The sequence below is a fragment of the Lycium ferocissimum genome, chromosome 1, assembly GCF_029784015.1.
Source record: "Lycium ferocissimum isolate CSIRO_LF1 chromosome 1, AGI_CSIRO_Lferr_CH_V1, whole genome shotgun sequence".
Lineage (NCBI taxonomy): Eukaryota > Viridiplantae > Streptophyta > Magnoliopsida > Solanales > Solanaceae > Lycium > Lycium ferocissimum.
In genome coordinates, this window is record NC_081342.1 from 73476282 (window position 1) to 73497702 (window position 21421).

At 38.9% G+C, this 21421-nt stretch overlaps 1 protein-coding gene across 1 annotated transcript; it reads right to left on the minus strand.

The window, feature by feature from the left end:
• Positions 1 to 11198: 11198 nt before the first annotated feature.
• Positions 11199 to 20577, minus strand: LOC132060363 (protein DETOXIFICATION 18-like). Its single transcript, XM_059453386.1, has 7 exons — positions 20163 to 20577; positions 18810 to 19363; positions 18636 to 18722; positions 18488 to 18544; positions 12841 to 13079; positions 12605 to 12723; positions 11199 to 11345 (listed from the first exon to the last, which is right to left on the minus strand). Exons 1-7 carry the CDS (start codon positions 20436 to 20438, stop codon positions 11214 to 11216), a joined length of 1464 nt encoding a protein of 487 aa, XP_059309369.1. The 5' UTR covers positions 20439 to 20577; the 3' UTR covers positions 11199 to 11213.
• Between the last annotated feature and the right edge of the window lie 844 nt (positions 20578 to 21421).

A 21421-nucleotide genomic window follows, 5' to 3' on the forward strand; every position in this document is an offset into this window, starting at 1 on the left:
CAACCGAAAAGTTTGATGAGAAAACAACTCATCAAATTAAGTTTAAACTTTGAATTGTTAAGTTAAAATTATCGAGAGGAGAAGTAGTATAGAATAAACGTACTAATGCAATAGTTTCAAGTATTTTGGAATGCCCCAAAGTGAAAAAAAGTCTCAAATAAATTGTAATTGAGGTTGTATCGATCTTTTCTCGCACTCGAAACATTGAGGTCTACAGTTTCTTTTTGTTTTTTACAACGAATTGAGCCAAAATGGCTTCTTTTTACAGCCATTACACCAAAATGGTATGCCTTTTTTTTTTTTAAACCAAAATGGGCATTTCGTGCAATGTTGCACGAAATGCAACAAATTTATATATTTTTTTTTATTTCGTTTTTAATATAAAAAACCGACTATATTTGGTTTGGTTTTGGTTTCAAGTCTTAAAAACCGAACCAAACCGACTTTATATATTATGTTAAAAATTAAATTTGTATATATACGTGTATGTATTTTAATTTTTTTATGAAAACATTACAATTTATATTATGTTTTTATACTCTTGGCCATGCTTTTGAATTAAACTAATTGGGGCACCGCGTAATTGCCCTTCGTTTGGTTGTGTTAAGTAAAAGTTCGCCGGAGGGGGCGTACTTTTAGTTGTGTTTAAGTAAAAGTACGCCCCCTCCGTGCAGACTTTTAGTTGTGTTAAGTAAAAAGTCCGCCGAGGGCGACTTTTACTTAAACACAACTAAAAGTCCGCGTGAGGGGGGCGTACTTTTACTTAACACAACTAAAAGTCTGCCCCCTCCGGCAGACTTTTAGTTGAACAATCAAACAGCTTGACCAAGTTATCCGCTTTAATTTCATTGATCTTTTAATGTTAGAAAACTGAAAAATCAATAACAGTAGCTATGGAAAACTAGTATCTTTTACAATGATGCTGATTGCTGACTGCATGACTTCCATTTACCATGTTTTTTTTTCTTTTGAACTCTTTAGTTTTCTTGGGCCTAGTGAAAATAGCCGTTTAACAAATCTCTTAGTGCCTTAAAAAAAATTAACTTTCTTTGCTAAGGCAGCATGGCAATATTCTTCTCATAAATTAAAGAAGTGTCTGAGAAAGATTTTCATTCTTTTGATTAGAATTGAATTCCAGTACTAATTTCCACTACTAAACTTGAACCAGCCTAAATGTAACTTGATCTTTTTGGCGTCGTGCTCGACCTTTGCTTAGTCGTGCACTTGAAAAGGAGGAATTTGATCCGTTGGCGCATCCGCGCCGAGAAGAACTACACAAGAGAGATGTTCCGAATGATCGAGGCCGTCGCACTATTAAAGAAAGTCCATTTTACAAGTAGAAAACCGAATTAGAAAAACCGAAACCGAACCGAACCGAACTTTAAAAAACCGAACGCGAACCGAATTAATTCGGTGCGTGTTCAGCTGTCCACTTTCAAAAACCGAAACCGAAAAAACCGAACCGAAGTTTGAAAACCGAACCGAAGAACCGAACGCCCACCCCTAGCCGGATCTATTAATGCGAAGGCCCGAGAAAAGATCAACAAAGTACCCGTAACCACATCCGGAGATGCCTCCCCGATCCTCGCCGGTGGCTAAAGCATAAATACGGTGAGGGGCCGCCGGAACCGAAGCCCCGCCACGGCCTACCGCGGCCGACGATGTCAACGTGCCTTTGCCCCGCGATGCATAGCTACCGATGCGAGATGACCCGTACGATCCAGATCGTGCCGTGCCGCCTAAATTACCCTTATACGGCAATCTCTCACCGTACCCTGGCGGCCACAAGAAAAACACGCTCCAAAAAGAGCACCCGCAGCACTCCCTGTGATGATATCCGCCACAATAAGCAGCACCGAGGCCCAGGTGGCCTCGTCCGACCGAGCTCTACACCGTGACCCCGAAAAAATCGCTCCCGGACGCCTCGGTCTCCGATCGAGGACCGAGGAGGTGCACTCCGTGTCGGCCGAGGGATACCCTCGCTACTCGTCGGCCTCCGTGGTCCGCTCCGAACTCTTCCGGAATACCCAATGCCCCAGCCCCCGGGGCCGACTCTCGCCGCAATCTCGATCGTGGGCCGTCCCCTATGTCTCTCCTCCATGCCCTGGGCGTGCGCCTGTATACGGGCAATACTCATCCCGGCTGAGCAGCCAGCGTCAGACAACTATCAATCATATACTTATCCATGCCCATGATATAGCGATGCATCCGGTCGGTCATGTCGGCTACCATAGCAGGTGCATAGCGGGCTAATGAATCAAACTCCATACTATACTCCCGAACACTGCAGCCTCGCTGCTTTAGCAGCAAAAATCGGTCCGCTCTAGCTCTCCGCACCTCAGGAGGCAAGAAATGGCCAAGGAAGGCCTCCGTAAACTCATCCCAAACTGCAGGGGGAGCGTCTCTACCTCTGGATAGCTCCCAGGACTCGTACCAATTAGCAGCAACATCATGCCCGCGAAGCCAACTCAATGTACTCGTAGCGTATGCCTTAACCAGCCGTAGGGTGCGCCGCATCTCTCTAATGAACTCCTGGGGATCTTCTTTCGGCTTCGTGCCGAAGAACTCGGAGGTTACGGTACAGTCAAAAACTCACGGCTCTCGAACTATCGGACCGGGCCGGTCACCCCTCGCCGCGCGTCCGTGCTCCTGGCACCACTAATCTAGTCAACAACTGAACTGCATCCCGTATAGCCCTGTCCTCGGCTCCTGGCTGTGGAGCTAAAGGCTCGGGCACTCGAACCTCAGAGCCGGGCGCGAAGCCGCTCATGTCCCGGCTCGGCCGGGCCGCTCCGTGCCCCTCTCGAAGGCGACGGGCGGCGAACCCGCCGACCGGGGCGCAGCATCATGCATAATCTGAGCAAGAGTCCGAGTCGCTCTCTGAGCCCGACTAGTCTCTCCGGCGGCCTCGCGGACTTGCCCTTCGGGTCGCTCGTCGCTTTTCTCGAGGCATAGCCGAAAATACAACAATTCGATTCGTTAGAAGAGAATCATCCTATTAATACAGCTTCTACCGCACGATCTAAGACAAGAAAGAAGGTAACATCCTAAATGCCCCGTAGCCTCCTCGCTATAGACGTGGTGCACAACACACCGATAAACAGACTCTACTAGACACCGTCTGTAGACATTCCGAGGACCTAACCGCTCTGATACCACTTTTATCACGACCAACCCCGTAGGCCGTGGCACGTGCCTGAGTTGGACACTCGTACGTACCTTTATCCCACATTAGCGTAATAGCAAAATAAACATATATAATAATTAAAGGATGTCGACAGATGATGCACAAAAGTGAGTGTGGCGCACGAAGGCCGATCAGGCCGTCACAAAATACATATATATACAATCCCCAACGTACACAAATTACGAACATATACAACCCACAACACACATGTCTACGTACCTCTACGTACGTATAACATGAACATATGACGGGACAGGGCCTCGCCGTACCCCTGAAAACCGAATGTACATATGTATCAGAAAAAGGCTGTACCAAAATGTAAGCTCCGAACAAAGGAGCGCTGTAAGGTAGCTGGTAGATGGCCTAAGCGGGCGGATCTGCAAAGCGTGTGTCCGTACCTGTGGGCATGAAACACAGCCCCCGAAGAAAGGGGGTCAGTACGGAAAATGTACTGAATATGTAAAGCAGAGACTGTAATAAGTAAAATCAGAATCAGAACAGAAGGTGCGAAAAACTAATGAAGTGCATAGCTAATCAATATGCATATCAGAAATCATAAATAATGCGTGTAAGACATATGCGAACCCATCCGTTAGGGACTCAAGAATCGTAACGTGGTCGCCCCCGACACCGGCGCCACACCATAACAGAGCATATCATATCGTATGGCCAAATGAAGCATAATCATCAAATATCAAAGATAGGCGTACATGGCACATCATACACCACAACCCATGTACGTATAATACCCGCCCCCTCACACCGGGCACTCGCGAACAATGCAGAAAATAAGCTTTGAGAACATATCCCGGCCCGGCTCGTGGGAAATATCGAGGCATCCACGAATGGAGTAGTGAGAAATCGAATGCAATAAAATACCATATAGATTTCTAGAGACTCAATGAAGCATAGCGAATGACAATCAAGCAAAGGAATCGGACGGAAATCATATTAGGTGAATTTCGGATGTCATAATGGATTACGGAGAAATAACCTTTCTACGATCATTTCATGTTCCAAAATAGTTTATAAGACTTAAGGAAATATTTAAAAAAAAATTCATTTAGTAGTTAAAATAGTAGTTAGAACAATTCCTTTAGAACCGCTCGAGGACAAATCATAAATACAAAAGGGTAAAATCGGAATTAGTGGGTCCGCCTCGGGACAACCGAAGCGATGAGCTTAAATCATGTATATTATGCCTATGGAATCACCTATATAGGTCCTAGGGACGCTCCATAACTTTCTAGGCAATTTGTATATATTTGCATAATTCTTTCAATCAAAACATACTTGAAGGATTCAATTCCATTGAATGAAAGAAGGGCATTTTCAAACACGGATTCCGAAGAACAGAACACTTCCCGAGATTCAAATCCGATCCTAGTACACTTAGGACATGCCAAGAGAGGAATAGGAAAGCTTTACATACCTTTGCGCCCTTTTACGCTCTCCAAAACTCAACTCTCTTTTCGTCCAAAACCTACAAATGGTCAAGTTTGCCATAAGTTAACCATAAGGCTTTAGGCATTCATTTTGCACTAATACTTGTCTAACAAAATTTCGCAAAGACCTTATAAGTATGACGCCCGAGAATTTAACTCGGCTCAATATCAACAACAACCAAACCAACAACATTAATTCACAACAAGAATCGCATACTAATCACGAATAGTCTTCGTTCAACATAAGGCAACAACTTCCAAACTAACTTCACATTTCAAACCAATATCAATGTTTACATACTCATTTGCTTACCAAGATCATCCAAACATCATTTGGAGAAATTATATATAGTTTTACATATTATTCGCAAAATATATAAATTTTCCACCGAAACCATAACTCGTCCAAAACTTCCATTCTTCAACCAACATGTTCATAGCACATTATCATTTCTCAAATTCATTAACAACAATCATAACTAGCACTTAAACAATGCATTTCCATAATTACATATCAACTATGTTAGAATGCATATTTTCTTATAACAACATATAAGCCATTCTACTGCCAAACTTAAATCGTTAAACCTCCATTTACACTATAAAGATCACAACGACACAACTAGCATATTAAACAAAATAAATTCAACATGTTTCCTTCTACTATACACCACACGGCCATAGGCCAATTTTCCCTTTCCTCAAATTTTCATCCATCTTTCCCTTCCAATGCCAATTCTACAATGTCTACAATTATAATACAACATAAAATTCAACATGATCATACTACACACTAAACATACACACGGCCACTTTCATGCCATCACTTCCGCCATGCAAACTTCCATATTTCTATATGTCCTACTCATTTACATATGCTACAACACAAACAAACCTTCAAAACACAATTAGAAAGGATGAATTCTTACCTTTCACTTCCAACTTCTTCACTTCCTCAAGTTGTCCAAGCGACGAAACCAAGGCTTAATCTTCCAAACCCACTACGCCAAGTCGAAAAGGGACCTCGAATTAGTATGAAAACCACAAGAAAACAATTTTGGAATCAAGATTTTTGAGGGATGAAATCCCCTAGGATCAGCCGAATGCTCCCCTTTTTTTTTGCTCTTGTTTTTTTTTTTTTCCTTTCTTGTTCAATTATTCTTGAATTTTCTTGAAGCCACTCCTCTTATAATTCATTAATTGGTCACACGTGAAGCACATGACACTACCACCCTTCATGCTCAAATTTTCATCAGCGTGGTCGCAAGTACTATTGCATGGCCGGCCACCCCTATACCTTGGGCCTAAATTTTCATCATTTTTTCCAAGCCCAATTGACGACGGGTCGCATGTTGGAAATTCACGGGACTAATTTACAAGATTCCAATTTTGCCCTTAACCTCCCTTAATATTTCCGCGTCGATATTTCCTTAAACATCACATGCACATTAAGTAAGATCCAATTAAAACCTTATTTCTTAACATTCCGAATTATTTTCAATTTTTTCGAATATGCACAAAAGGCGAGGTATAACACTTTGTCACGCCCCGAACCATGGTCTGGGCATAAACACGGCACTCGGGCCTTGCTTGTATGTGTCCGAGCGAACCTCATGGCTTGCTTGTCAACATAGGCATCAAAACAGTATATCTATATGATGCAATTTAAATGAATCATGAAAATATAATTTGCGGAATAAAGTTTTGAAATTATCTTATAGCATGAAAATTCATGAAAACGTAATACCGATTACAAATAAAAACATGAAAGCATAACCGACTCGTGAACTAACATCCTTAAGTAAATAATACATGAAACCTCTAAAACATGTCTCCGAATTCTAACTACCATGATACACACACACACACACACACACACACACACACGGACCCGGACTACCATAAATGCATACTAATATAGACTCCATGTTGAACCCCGAGAGGAGCGGGCTCACCAATAAGCCGATAATCGAGATGATCCTACCGCGCAGTTTTGTATGCTCCCGAAAATCGGTATCCGCACCGTGAAGTGCAAGCCCCGGCAAAAGGGACGTTAGTACGGTGAATAGTACTAGTATGTAAAACCCCCTTTGAAATGAAGAACATGGCACAACATAGGTATAGGACGTGAACTGAAACCGAATGTAACTTGAACATGATATGAAACGTGAGTAAAGTCCGGAAACAAGAATCAATGGAAATACATGTATATAAAATCTAACAGTAACGTGGGGAAGGCTATAGTATAACCGACAACATGGTCCGGTACTTGGCCCTACTGCAAATTAGAACACTACCCACACCTTGCCGCTCAATGGGGATATGAGATTTAGGTAATAATAGCTTGTAAGGATCCAACCGCATAATGAAGGTGTTGCCTCCCTTGCCGACAACCCTTATCCTACGGTGGCGACGTAGTTTCAGCTATCCGAGCCTTCTCGGTTAACTAAGCAATCCCAAAAATATGAACATGATATAGTTGGCTAAGAAGCCCATGATTTTCGTGAGATAACTTGTAAATAACTTGTAATCATGATTTCACGAAATAACTTGTAACATGGTTTCATGAAATATCTTGTAATATGGTTTCATGAAATAACTTGTCGTAGCCTTGCAAACATGTTCTTGATTCATGAGTAATAACAATAGTTCATAATTATATATATATAATTGACTTGAAAACATGCTTGTAACTTGCTACATAAAATCATAAAATTTCATATAAACATAATGAGAATACATGAGAAGAATTCATGATTCATGGATTAAGCTAGGGTTCCTAATAACCGTAATGGAAGATTAGGAATACAATAACGAATATAGATACAAAATCCATGTACATAAATACATAACTATGGGCTACCAATATGTTGGGTTTAATGCCCTAGGGTTTGAACTTCATGGATATCAAGAAACGGAGCATGGGGAAGAACGTAGAGATTCTCACATGTGGATGGAAGTTCTACATACCTTAATCGCTCCAAAACTTGAATTAAAGACTTGAGCTTTGAAGAGGATTTCTAAAAATCTTGAATTCTTGAACCTTGAGATGGGTTTACTCAAGTTAGAAAGAGATTAGGGACTTGAATTCAACCTAAAATCATGATAAAACTTACCTTGTAGGGTTCTTGAGGCTTGGGAATTGTTCTTCTTGACTTTAGGGTAATCTTTCATGAATGGGGTGCTAGGGAAATAAACCCCAAACCTTAAATATAACTTAAAACGCGTAAACCCGACCTTTTGACCCGAAACTGACCCGTTTCGCGATGGTTCCCCGATGCGGGTGCATCGCACAACATTTTGAAGCTAAAAAATCAGATTTGCGCGATCTCTCCACGAAGCGGGACCATCGCGCGCTCTCTCACGCGCCCTCACGCGCCCCGAGAAGCGACGGGTGTCAGTTTTGCATAGTGTTCGGTAAACTGGACATAACTTCTTGTACGTAACTCCGTTTGGGCTGGGCGACCTACCGTTGGAAAGCTATTTCAAAGATCTACAACTTTCATTGAGGAAGGTTCCTCAAATTCCCAACGGATTTGCACGAAATTTGATTGGAAGTCAGACGTATCGAAAACTTAGCCGATTCTATAATTATATATATTTCAAGTGCTTTACTATTAGCCATATTGAGATGATCATATCTCCTTGATCCGATCTCTGATTGGCTTGGTCCTTATATCGTTAGAAAGGTATTTCTACATACTATAACTTTCATTAAGGGTACTTTCCCAAATTTCAAACTGATCAAGGAGTTATCGCTGCCCGGGGCCATGATGGTAGGCGTATCAACCATTTTCGCAAAACGTTCAAACCTTCAGTTTTTCCGCTAAAACTCTAATGCTATGAGTCTAAACTTAGTTCCAAGATGCAGGGTGTTACAATCCTTAGACATACAAGCACATAATCTCCCTTATATCAAGGTTTATCCTGAAGGAACCCGAACATAACAGTCCATTTCTGTCCTTAAATTTAACTAGTACTTCAAACAGCCATGAAATGAAGGAACGGTTTTATGATTTGCCGAAAAAAGAATTTGAACAGCTATCATGTTAAACTATATACTCCGAACTGATCTATTCCAAAACCAACACATAATACATGCCAAATCTCAAACATTATTTTCTAAATGCACACCTAATAGTTTTAACTATAGGATAGTGACGCTTTTATCTGTTTAGAAGGAGGCAGAGTGAGATAAAGGATCGAAAATCATATTATAAACTTAACTGTATAGATTCATTCAACACTAATGGCTCAAACCAGGAAAAACAGGACATAGAGTAGGCTGGTTACAGAAATGATTTTCGATCGCTTAAGTTAACTCGTTTTGAAATCGTCATAGCATACAGCAGCCCAAAAACAATGCTCAAAATCAATCACTATTCTTTTAACATGGACAGGACTCATATATACCTGTTGTAATCAACAATATTCGCACACGCACAGATTGACTAAACCAACTTACATTAAGAAACTAAGCTAAGGCTGACCTAAGATCGAAAAGGCGCAATTATCAATCGATATGTATTCCAAACCAACACCGTATAACTAAGTAAAATTGAAAACTAAACTAAGGTAAGACACAAACATACCAATGCTCGTTAACTTTTAAACTGAAATTAAACCGATTGCAACAACAGCATACACGAACACATCGAAACTTTATGATTCGAAATAAAGCACAAGAAAAACACACTGACCTTTTATGGGTGCAGTGAATGGGGTTTCGAGGTCTCGGATTTACGCTCGATCTTAAAGTAACAGTAGAGTAAAAGAGTAAACCACTTAATATATTAAAGGTGTATTCCCAAATACAGTAATTGAGAATAGATTTTCCAAGAGGGGTTAAGGTTATCGAAGGAACTGAAATTTCGTATTCCCTTTTGATGAGTCGAGTGACAAACTAAGAATGGAGAGCAAGGGTTGGGTCTCCCCCTTTCGGCTAAGACTTAAGGATGTATTTATAGGTAAAATATGACTAGGGTTTTGCTCCTTTTTGGGCGGGATTTAAAGTTGGAATCTTTCAAATCCGAACGTTGGGCTTGTTCTGACTTTTCTGGAACGAAGAAGATGGAGACAAAATCCCTTTGAAAACTTGTACTTCGAGAAATCAGAAGGCTGATAAAGCAGATTCTCTTTTCACAAATGGGCGAAAATCATTAAAGCTCGGATCAAAACAAACACAAGAAAACAAAAGAAAAAGGATGAACACACTCTTTCAATGTTGAACCCGTGACAACCTATTAATTATCCCACCCGATTTAAGCCACGCAAGGTCTATAAGAACACAAAGGGACTCCTGAGATTTTCCATTTCGTTGAAGGTGAGAGAGGGACTGTGTATTGCACGAAAATGGTATTGTTTGACTCTGCCATGGTTGAAAGGGTTTTGTTTCTTGGTTTAGAAGAGGGAGGAGAGAGAGCAGGGAGACGAGAGAGAAATGGAGGCGTCTCTTCTCTTTCGTTTAGGTTTAGCTGAATAGGAATAGTGGGTCGGGTCGTGGGTCCGTTTGGGCTTTTGGGCTAGTACCGGGTATTGTTGGGCTGGCTGAATTATTTCGGATAGTGGTCTTGATCGTTTGGGCCATTAATTGGCTGGAAAATAGTGATCTTTTCTCCTCTATTTTAATTATTCTTGGGCTTTTAACTTAATAACTAGTACAATATATATTGTGTGAAGACAAATAATAATTAGTATGTATAAAGTAAAATTGATTTTAACGAGTACAAATCCTAAAATGAAACGATGACGAACCATTTAAAATTTGCAATAAAGTAATGAAAGTAACGATGTTAATAGTAATAAAAAATAGTGGTGAAAATAAAGTATTTAGCTCGTTAATAAATTTAAAAGCCCGAGGAAATAAATTGGAATAGAGGAGGGAAAAAATTGGGTGTCAACACTTGTAATACACAGCTATATTTTGCTCCTACTATAACGAATTTTATGCAGTGCGAATTTGAATTAGTCGGAACACCAATACGAGTATCAGATATCATATAAGAAACCAAAAGAAAAATCTTTGCCTCGTTCCTGGTTAAATTTTTTTTTTTTTTTTTTTTTTGTTTTGGTTAATAATTATACCATAAGCTTCATTGCCTTGCATGTGTAACTCTCGTGCGGTGAGCAAATCCTTCATTCTTATGTGCCATTTTGAGAACTCGTACTTTATTTTTGATATTTCTTACACCGAGTATATATATTACTGGCAATCGCGGATAGTATTCCTGCGACCGAGTATAACATGTGGTCTAATATAATTGTTGAGAATTAACACACACAAAAATTATTCACAATATAAAACAACAATTTATAAAGCGAAACACCAAGAAATAGTAATCAACGACAATAAAAAGAATAATAAGGATAGGAAAAAAATCATGGGTCGAGAAGAGCAAAGTAATCCACGATAATAAGAAATTTTATAATTTATACTACTAGTCCCGAGTAATAATGCTTGTCATTGCTTTTGCTCTCTATGTAGGTATATTTTAGACAATTATAAAAGGTAAACTCCTAAATCCAAAGGATAAATAGACGATATGGAGAAGAAGAGATGGCACCAGTGGCCAATGAGCAAATTAAGCTAGAAGTTCAGTTTCTCTATTGCTATTTGTTGAGCCCTCTACTTTTTTCCATCTGGTCAACAATGTCAGTAGCAATGAGCCAGAAGCTTGGCAACCTAGAGCACATATCAAGCCAATCCATAAACCCTGCATCATATTTTGTCAAAAACAAAAGCTTTAATCAATAAACTATACCTCAATTCTATATTAATTGTTATTAAATATATTAAAGCCAGCGAAATTTTGTGGAAAAACCACATGATAGGGCACGAACGGAAGCCCATGCGCAACAGGGTTCAACCGCGAACCAAATATTATTCTTCGAAAAGTGAAGATGAGGGATGTCCATCTCTCCAAACAAGACGAAGACGATCAAAGACAATTACGCAAGGAGCAACTTCAACAAAGAAAAGCACACTTGCAAAAAGGAAGAAGAATGACAGCTATCAACGGATTTGATAAGTCTTTACCGGCTACCGTTTGAACCGGACTAGCTGTATCCTTACCCGATACAGTGGGTTTAAATTTTTTGATAAGAAAAGTTCAAAGGATAAAGAAGGAAATTTATACCGTTTTTTAAATAAAATGTTTTAACAATCCTACTCGGTACTTCCTCACTCCTATATAATTGTGTTGTACTTGAGAACTGTCCTATATTATATAAGGTTTTTGGATTTAATAGTTTTAATTGGTTTTGTTGGAAGATGTATATATAGACATATATACATTATATATATATATATATATATATATATATATATATATATATATATATATATATATATATATATATATATATATATATATATATATATATATATATATATATATATATATATATATATTTGTGAGCACGCGCTTGCGCGTGAGTGTCTGTGTGTGTTTAGGAAGGGACGGTTCTTTCGTTCCATTGATAGAAGTCTAACTAGAAAAAGACTCTCTTTATTAATTTGTGAAGAGAATTGTTGGTTTGATCGACGAACTACGTGGGAAAATAGACCTTTTTTTATTTGAAGCAAGATTTTTGGAAAGTAACAATTCCATTCAGTTTGTTGCAAGGCCAATACGATAATGAAGAAGGAGATTGGATTCTTCCTTTTATCGGGACTCACTCTATTTTGAATACTTCCCTCTGTCGCCGTAGAAATCGAGGTGTCTTCGCTAAACTTGTTTATAATTGGAAATTCCAACTCGAAGGCCCTAGTACTACTGACTTTGCAAAAGATTAGATTATGCAAGATATCTATCTCTCTCTACACACACAAATACACACACACACCTATTAGACCTACTAAAACTTTGTCAAACTTTAAATTATAAACTCATAATCCAAAAAATACAATAAGTTCAAGCAGAAAAAAGAATTAAGGTAGAATTCATCAAGTTTAAATCTTGAACGTGTCTACCTGAGTCTGTAGGTTGAACTTGAAAGCAATGAGGCATGCTATTGGCATGCCGATGAAATATAATGTTCCCAAGTTGATGCACATAGCACAACGCTGCCACCCCAATCCTCTAGCCACCCCTGATCAATTCAATGTGCAATTTTATTAAGTTTATTGTGAATGCCAAAACTATTACATATATATATACATAATACACACATACAATATCACGAATATTATAGAAACAAAAATCTGACCTGATAAAATTCCTTGAGAGATATCGAATATATTGGATATTAAAAGAAGAGGTGTCATGGAGGCAAATTTGTTAATTATCTCTGCTCTATCACTGAAGAGGCCAGCCCAGGCAATATGATAATAAAATAGAGTCAACCAAATAGCAAGACCTACAATAATAGATTTCACGAGAGTAACAGAAACAACATGTTTAACTCTGTCAGGATTTCCAGCTCCTAACTCGTTTGCAACTCTGGTGCTGCATATTTATTAGATATACACATTAATTTGGTATCACTGATAAATTGAGGGATAATAAGAAGAAGATTTAACTTACATACATTTACAATGTAATAATTGTTACTCCTCGTACATTATATATGCATGCATGTTAACGAGTTGTAGCAATTCACCCCTATATTTTTTGTAAACTAATCTAAATTATTGATAGAATATACGAGTCCATCAGATAGAAGAGGATTTAACTTACATACATTTACAATGTAACAATCATTACTCCTAGTACATTATATATGCATGCATGTTAACCAGTTGTAGCAATTCACCCCTATATTTTTTGTAAACTAATCTAACTTATTGATAGAATATACGAGTCCATCAGACAGTGTGATTCTCTATATGTTCCCTGAAGCAATACAAAAAGTAAATAACATGAGATATTTGCGTGGAAAACTCCTTACTCAAGGGATTAAAAACAACGACCTACTCTAGCAGGATTTCCTCAAACTTCACTAAACAGAGAAACTTTCATATTACAACCTATTGCAACCTAGTAATTAGCCTCATAATCCCTCCCCCTTACAACAACTCTATTGCAAGGCATTTAAAATAACTCTATTGCAAAGAACACACCTTGACTAACTCTAGCCAAGTAAATAGCTCAGAAAGGTTGAAGATTTGTGCTACTTTTGCACTTCCCGAAAGCTATATAGGATGACTAAGGAACTGATCACATCTGGTCCCTATCTAGTTCTTCATCTGGTCCCTCATAAGCCTTGAACGAGATGCAACACTCTCGCCTTTGTCAAGTGCTTCGCATCTATTTACGACTGCGATGTCGCAACTTTACAGCTGTAGAGTTGACTTTTATATAGCTAGAATCTAATCGCATCTGGTCTCTCATTTGTTCCCTCTGTAAACATATCTGGTCCTCGAATAATTTTTATCAAATCATCAAAACACAAAATAGAATAACTTATCAATTTCTCTCTTTTTGATGATGACAAACACGTAATTGATATATCCCCTGGAACGCATCCCTACTTGCTCTCCTTGAGAAACAGTTTGTCAAATCATCAAAACACGAGATAGCAGAGCTTATCAATTTTCTTTTTTTTGATGATGACAAACACATAAGTTGATATTCTTCCGGAGAACCAGATCCCTACTTGTTCCCTCTGAGAAACAGACTTATCTTCTAATATGATAACTTATTATCAGCAACATATTAGCAGCAGCAACCAACTATCAACCCCCCTGAGTACTTCCCCCTTTTGGCATCATTGGAAAGAGTAAATACAGCAGCACAAGCAAAAAGAAGTTCAACAACGTTAACTCATGGCCACTGGGGCAACATTAACATGAGCAACAACAAGACAAACAAGGCTGAATATCATTGCATAAAGAGAAAGATCATGCCTAATTTAATACCAGCAAAAACTTAGTAAATTCTTCAGCACACAATATGTTAATTAAACAAATAGGAGCACCACAGTCATTATAACAAGGATTGGAAAGATTGAACAGGCTTTAGAACAAGGAAACATGGGTTTTAGAAATGAAGACATGGGGATTAAGGAAATAGGAGGCTAAGATAAAGGACCAGCTCAAGGAATTTGCTTGAACAGCTTGAAGATTCATTCATTTATGGCCCTATGGTCCTGGACCAGTTGCAATGTCTGGTGCTCCACTTTTTCTACAGGTCTTCTACCTCGGCTTTTAGCTGAGTATTTTCTTTTTAAATCCTCCAAGGCACCTGTTTCCTTCCTTCCCTTTACAAATTGCTGAAGCTTAGTCTTTAGAATGGCATTTTCAGCCTTCAACCTGTTAATATCCTCATTTGCCTTTTTCCTGGGCATTAATCAAATTCGAGATCGTGGAGCTGCTGCCAACACCACCCTTCTTAGGCATACACTCACATTCCTCAAGAGCGCCCAATGTGAACATCTGTTTCCTGGTTCCCATAATCTCCTCTTTTTTAAATGCCTGCATTTTTGAAATTCAAGTATCTCTATCAATTCCTTCATCCCAGGATTTTTAGCAATCTCAAGATCAGACACCCTTCCATTCAACACTTTTTGAGTTTTCAGAACCTCAGCACTAGGCCCTCTTCAGCAACCACTGCTAATTTGTCCTTTGTTAATTTTTCTCTCTTTGAAGCACAGTAAAGGTTGACACACGCTGTGGAGTGGTTTCTACGATGAATCTTAGAGGAACTTGGAGTCCCATCCCAAATAGGTCGTCTTAACCATAGAGGAACCAGATTATCCCTGAGTTGAGGCACCTGTTCCCTCACTAGTTCCCTTCCCTTCAACCACTCAACCGCTTCCATGAACCCAGCTACAATTATCTCAGCCTTACTTTCTAAGATGATTGATCCCCTCTTTTCTCCTTCAGCATAATTTTCCTAAAAAAATGGTCAACAGAGGACTCAGAGTGACCTTTGTCCGACTCATAGCACTTTTTATTATCTAAGGGAGGGCAGGTTTTATAGGTGAAACTGGAGGGTGTTGGTCGAAAAGGCTTGGAGATTTTGGGGTGAGATTGGAGGTAAATATGGTATGCATATCATGAATAGACTCACCATCCTTCATCTTAAAAAGTTCATAGTATGTGGTAAGCATGTCTATTTTGGACAGCTTCACTTGAATAGTTCCCTTGTGAGCAGTTTGGAGAGCTACTTAAATTTCTTTTGTAGTTTCATAGATGAGATATGATTATACTCATCCCATCCAATACCATAAAAAAGGATTTTCTTGGCTTTGAAGTTCTTTTCAAGAACCTTTCTGTCAGTCTCATTATATTCCTTCCTTGTTTTTGGAACTTTTGCAACACCAGCCTCATCAGCCATCATAGGGACATGCGAACCACCACAAATAATGTCCCACAACTCAGAATCTTCAGCCATGAATAAGTCGTGCATCCTTGTCTTCTATCATCCATAATACTTTCCATTGAACCTTGGTGGTCTTTTGCTAGGTTGTCCTTCCTCTAGGTTTGGTAGAGCAACCACTAAGAAGATCCTTTCTAAGTGTTAACTTTTTAGAAAGAACCAGCTCTGATGCCAATTGATAGAATATACGATCTACCAAATAGTATAGAGAATCTGGTTGTCTATCTGTTCCCTTACATAAGACAGAAAGTAAATAACACAAGATATTTACGTGGAAAATTCCTTGCTCAAGGGATTAAAAATCACGACCTACTCCAGTAGGATTTCCTCAAATCCACTAAACTGAGTGACTTTTAGATTACAACCTATTGAAACCTAGGAATTAACTTCTTAATACCTCCCCATTACAACAACTCTGTTGCAAGGCCTTTACAATAACTCTGTTGTGAAAAAACACCTTGACTAGCTCTAGCCAAGTGAACAACTCAAAAAGGTAGAAGATCTGTCCTACTTTTACACTTCTTGAAAGCTGTGTAGGAATACAAAATAAGAACAAAAGAAAAAGACTCAGTAAACCTAAGGACTTAAAACAACTTTAGTGATTGCGAACTGTTTCTTCTTATTTGTTGTAACTTTGGTCTTGAGATCACCTTGAGAGGCGACTGGTTGCACTTTGCGATATATGAAATTTTTAGATTTTTCAAGTGTGAGGTTACCCTTGTAACATGTTGTTTATATGAGGTCATGTGAGATGTGAGAGGGACATTTCATTGTTTACTTAGGCGTACATTAGAGCGATCAAGGACATGTATCATGGAGCCAAGACCGGAGTGAGAACTATAGGAGGAGACTCGGAGCACTTCCCCAGTTCTGATGGGTTTGCATCCGGGATCAGCCCTTAGCCCATTTCTATTTGCCTTGGTGATGGATGGATTGACGCGACAAATTTAAGGTGAGGTGCCATGGTGTATGTTGTTCGCGGATGACATAGTCATGATAGACGAGAATCGCAGCGGAGTCAACTCTAAGCTAGAGGATTGGAGACAAACGTTAGAGTCTAAAGGATTCAAGTTGAGTAGGACCAAAACAGAGTACTGAGTGCGAGTTCGATGGGTGTACCGTGAGGCTGACGTGGAAGTAAAGCTTGGTACTCAGGTCATTCAAAAGAAAGGAAATTTCAAGTATCTTGGGTTCATTATGCAAGAAAATGAGGATATTGACGATGATGTCACACATCGTATTGGTGCAGGATGTTTAAAATGGAGGCTCGCTTCCGGAGTGTTGTGTGACAAGAAAGTGTCACCAAAACTTAAGGGCAAGTTCTACAAAGTAGTGGTTAGACCGACTCTATTGTACGGAGCAGAGTGTTGGCCAGTCAAGAACTCTCACGTGCAGAAGATGAAAGTCGCGAAAATGAGAATATTACGGTGGATATGTGGGCACACTAGAAGAGATAGGATCAGGAATGAGGACATCAGGGACAAGGTGGGAGTGGCATCGGTGGAGGACAAGATGCGGGAAGCGAGGTTGAGATGGTTTGGGCATGTGAAGAGGAGAGGCATAAATGCCCCAGTTCGGAGGTATGAGAGGTTGGCTTTGGACGGTTTTAGAAGAGGTTGAGGAAGGCCAAAGAAATATTGGGGAGAGGTGATTAGGCAGGACTTTGCGTTGTTTTAGATTACCGAGGACATGACCTTAGATAGGAGGTTGTGGAGGGCTCAGATTAGGGTAGAAGGCTAGTAGGTAGTCTCGCTTTTCTGTCGCACTAGTAGGCAAAGTTTTGCTCTACTTTTTATTGCCCTATGTCTCCTGCTTTTATGTGTTGGGTCTTGTCTCTCCGTGCTGTTTTATCATGACTTCTTTGCCCTTGTTTTTTTCTCATTTTCGCATTGCTTTGATTTGCCTGTCGATATCTGACTTTTCTCCCATTGTTTTCTGTTGACCCGAGGGTCTTTCGGAAACATCCTCCCTACTAAAGTGAGGGTAAGGTCTGCGTACATTTAGCCCTCCCGCACCCCACACTGTGGGATTTAACTGGGTATGTTGTTGTTGTTTAGCAAAATACATCTTTGCAGCACGCCGTCGCTCGGTCTGGTACAAGAAAGAATATTTACCGCTGAAGAGTTAACTGTACGATAACTAGGGGAACTAATCACATCTAGTCCCTATCTAGTTCTTCATCTGGTCCCTCATAAGCCTTGAACGAGTTACAACACTGTTGCACTGTTGTTGTGCTTCTGCACTACTGTACTGATAGAGTGTCAGCAGCTTTACAGCTATAGAGTTGACTTTTCAATAGCTAGAACCTGATTGCATTTGGTCCCTCATTTGTTCCCTCTGTAAACATATTTGGTCCTCGAATAAATTTTGTCAAATCATCAAAACGCAAAATAACATAGCTTATCACTTATCATGGATAGTTACCTATATATCTTACCAACCTAACAATTTAAGAATTTTTTCCACCGAACAGTGTATAAAAGTTAAACTCAGATATCATAGTTATGACACCATATTGGTGCATAGTAGATTACCTTGTAGCTACGCATGCACCGGAAAATATAAAGTGGACGATGGCTTGGGTATTTACACTGAGAAGTCACAACCAAAAGAATGTCAGCTAGACTAAGATTCAGCCTTCATGAATGTGAAAATGTAATGGTCTAAGGCAAAGAAGCTTACCTCATTGCAATTATGGAAGTAGTTGTTTCCGGGTTTGGCATCAAACCAGCCAATAACACGAGAATCTCAAAAGCGCAGTACTCCAAACTATGTATGTGCATCAAATTAAGAAATTATGGTAGCGAAACATGAGCAAGGGCAGGCCTATAGTTTTAAATATTATGGTTCACTTACCAGACTATGGCAGCAGAGGGCAAAGCCAGCTTCAAGTATGTAAGGATATGATGAAATGGCTCGAATGAGAAACCATCCCAAACGATATGGTTGCATCTATTCGAGAAAAACACGTATAGACCCATCATGAGGAGTGAAATCCAGATCGAAATAGATGTTGCTAATGATGCTCCTTTAAAACCAAGACCTATCCAATGAACCAAGGCATACGGAATAATACAAATGTGGATAACGAAAGACGCCCATGGAAGCCCAACTATAGACTCGAGAATTGACTGTGCCCGAAGAAATCTCAAAACATTTTGCAAAACACCATATGCAAACAATCCAGGTATAAGAAATTTCAGGAACACCCCTGCTTCTTTAGCTATGTCACGATCTTGATGAAAGAAATTAATCAGAATTGAATCGGAATACCACCAGATAACAGCAATCACAGTTGAAGAGAAGAATGATATGATACATGATGTCTGCAGATGTATAGCCAGCATCGTGTACCTTCTTGCTTCATACGCTTGGCTGCATAATGTCTCAAGTGCGCCACTTAATCCAAACTAGATTGTTAATTAACAAAAGTTTAGAATATATTTTTCCAGCATGATAGAGAAGGGATGGGGATTTTTAAATTTTAAATTTAAAAGATGACGGTTGAAAGCATCTGTTCAAAGAGACATCATATGTATGTTCTTTTAATAGACATCTAATGTGTTATAAATACATGTTTTGCACCTCCAAGACAACATTTACAGGCACCTTCTTCTTCTCTTCTCAATATCTAGAAAAACTCAAAATAATGTACTATGTGTTACTCGAAAATTCAAATATTACTGAACTACGCTAATTCTAGTATTTCAAAGGACCACAGAGTTAGCGAGTAATTAAATGCACATAATCTCATAACTTGTTTGGATGGTTGTTACCTATTGTATTGTACTGTGTTGCTAATTTAAATACAATATTTTTTTTTATTGTTACTTAAATCTTATTGTATCATTAAAATCATCATTTGTAACGACGAAAAGTCTCATTTCGTGTAAGCACCAATTTGGTGTGATCGCATCATTACCTTATTTCTTTTTCTCATTTCATCTTTACTTATTGTCTAATAATCTTATTTATCATCTACTCTATCTTTTTGTAGTAGTTCTACCCTGTACCCTACTTTCCTTGTAGGTTTATCCTTCGAATTGTTAATGTGCGACATTATATCACGATGGAGTACGATACAACTTTTCCAAACGTTGTATTCTTCGAAACAAAAGAGTGCGATACAGTACAACACATATAAATATAATACGATACAATATGTAACAACCATCCAAACAGAGTGTTAAGAGGAAATTAGTTGTATACCATGAAAGAGAAACCAGTGACCGTAGCCCAGGAATTAGCAAGACTTGAGGCAGCAAGTTCAAGTTTGCCAAGGTGACCAGCGAACATGATGGATACAAGATTGGTGAATAAGAAGTTACTCGACAGAACAATCATTGGCCACAAAATCATTATCTGCTTCGTGTGTTCATGGAAGTAACCATTACAAGCTAATACTAGTAACTTATTCCACCACCTGTTTGTCCATTTTTCACTGGATAATGCTAGTGGTAACTGGTGACTTGGTGACTTTGCCATTGATATACCAGAAAGCAATTGATGAGACTAGACCAAATAGGGTTATTATTATCCTAAAGCAAATTGGATACCGATAGATTGGGAGTAGTCTTGAACAGATGGTTATATAGAGATGCTAGATATTTAGAAGAGATGAATAGTGAAATTTTCACTGTGAATTCAATATGAGATCTGTACGTTAAAGCTATACAACATCAGTCACATGTTAATGTGGACAAAGTCTGCAGCATAGCTATTTTTTAGCTTTCACTTGTTATTTTGTTATTTTTAATTCCTGATATTTCTCCTAGTTTCTAGAGTTGTGATCTTTTCGTAAAGTTTAGGGGAATTTATTTAGTGGAATCTTGTTAGTAGTTTAGTGGGACTGAGTCCAATTATATTTGTAAGTTTTTATATGGCCATTAACTAAATTCAATAAAGTATCTCCGACTATTTTCTTCTTCGAAAATAATCGCCTTCTCTTCTCCTGTTTTTTTTTTTATTTTTTATTGAGCTTGCCTGTTTTCTTATAGGTTATGCGTATGTAAACTGAAAATATAAACTATGTAAATTGTAATGACCATAGAATATCTACGTCTCTCTAACTCTTAATTTTGCACGCTTGTTCATTAGTAGATCCAGAAGTTCGTTATATGACTGGTATCTACTTCTCTCTATAGAGGATTAAATTAGATAATTAATAATAAAAGCCGCTATACACACCGTCTAGTGGTATAAGTTCATTTTAAAAAACAAAACATATTCAGGATAGAGATTTATCTCATTATTCCACACATCAATAAATGCCCGCGAGCATTCAATAAATCTTCTCTTCCTCTATCTACCCCAGCCTCGGTTCAGTCGGTCATGGGGCTTCCCTCTGCCAAGAATTGAGAGAAGATATTTCGCTTTTACTCAGTACAAGAAAGGGACAATTTGCACGATTGCCCTTCATACACACTGGTCTTTAATTTTTTCCCATCAATTTGCTGGTCTTTAAATTT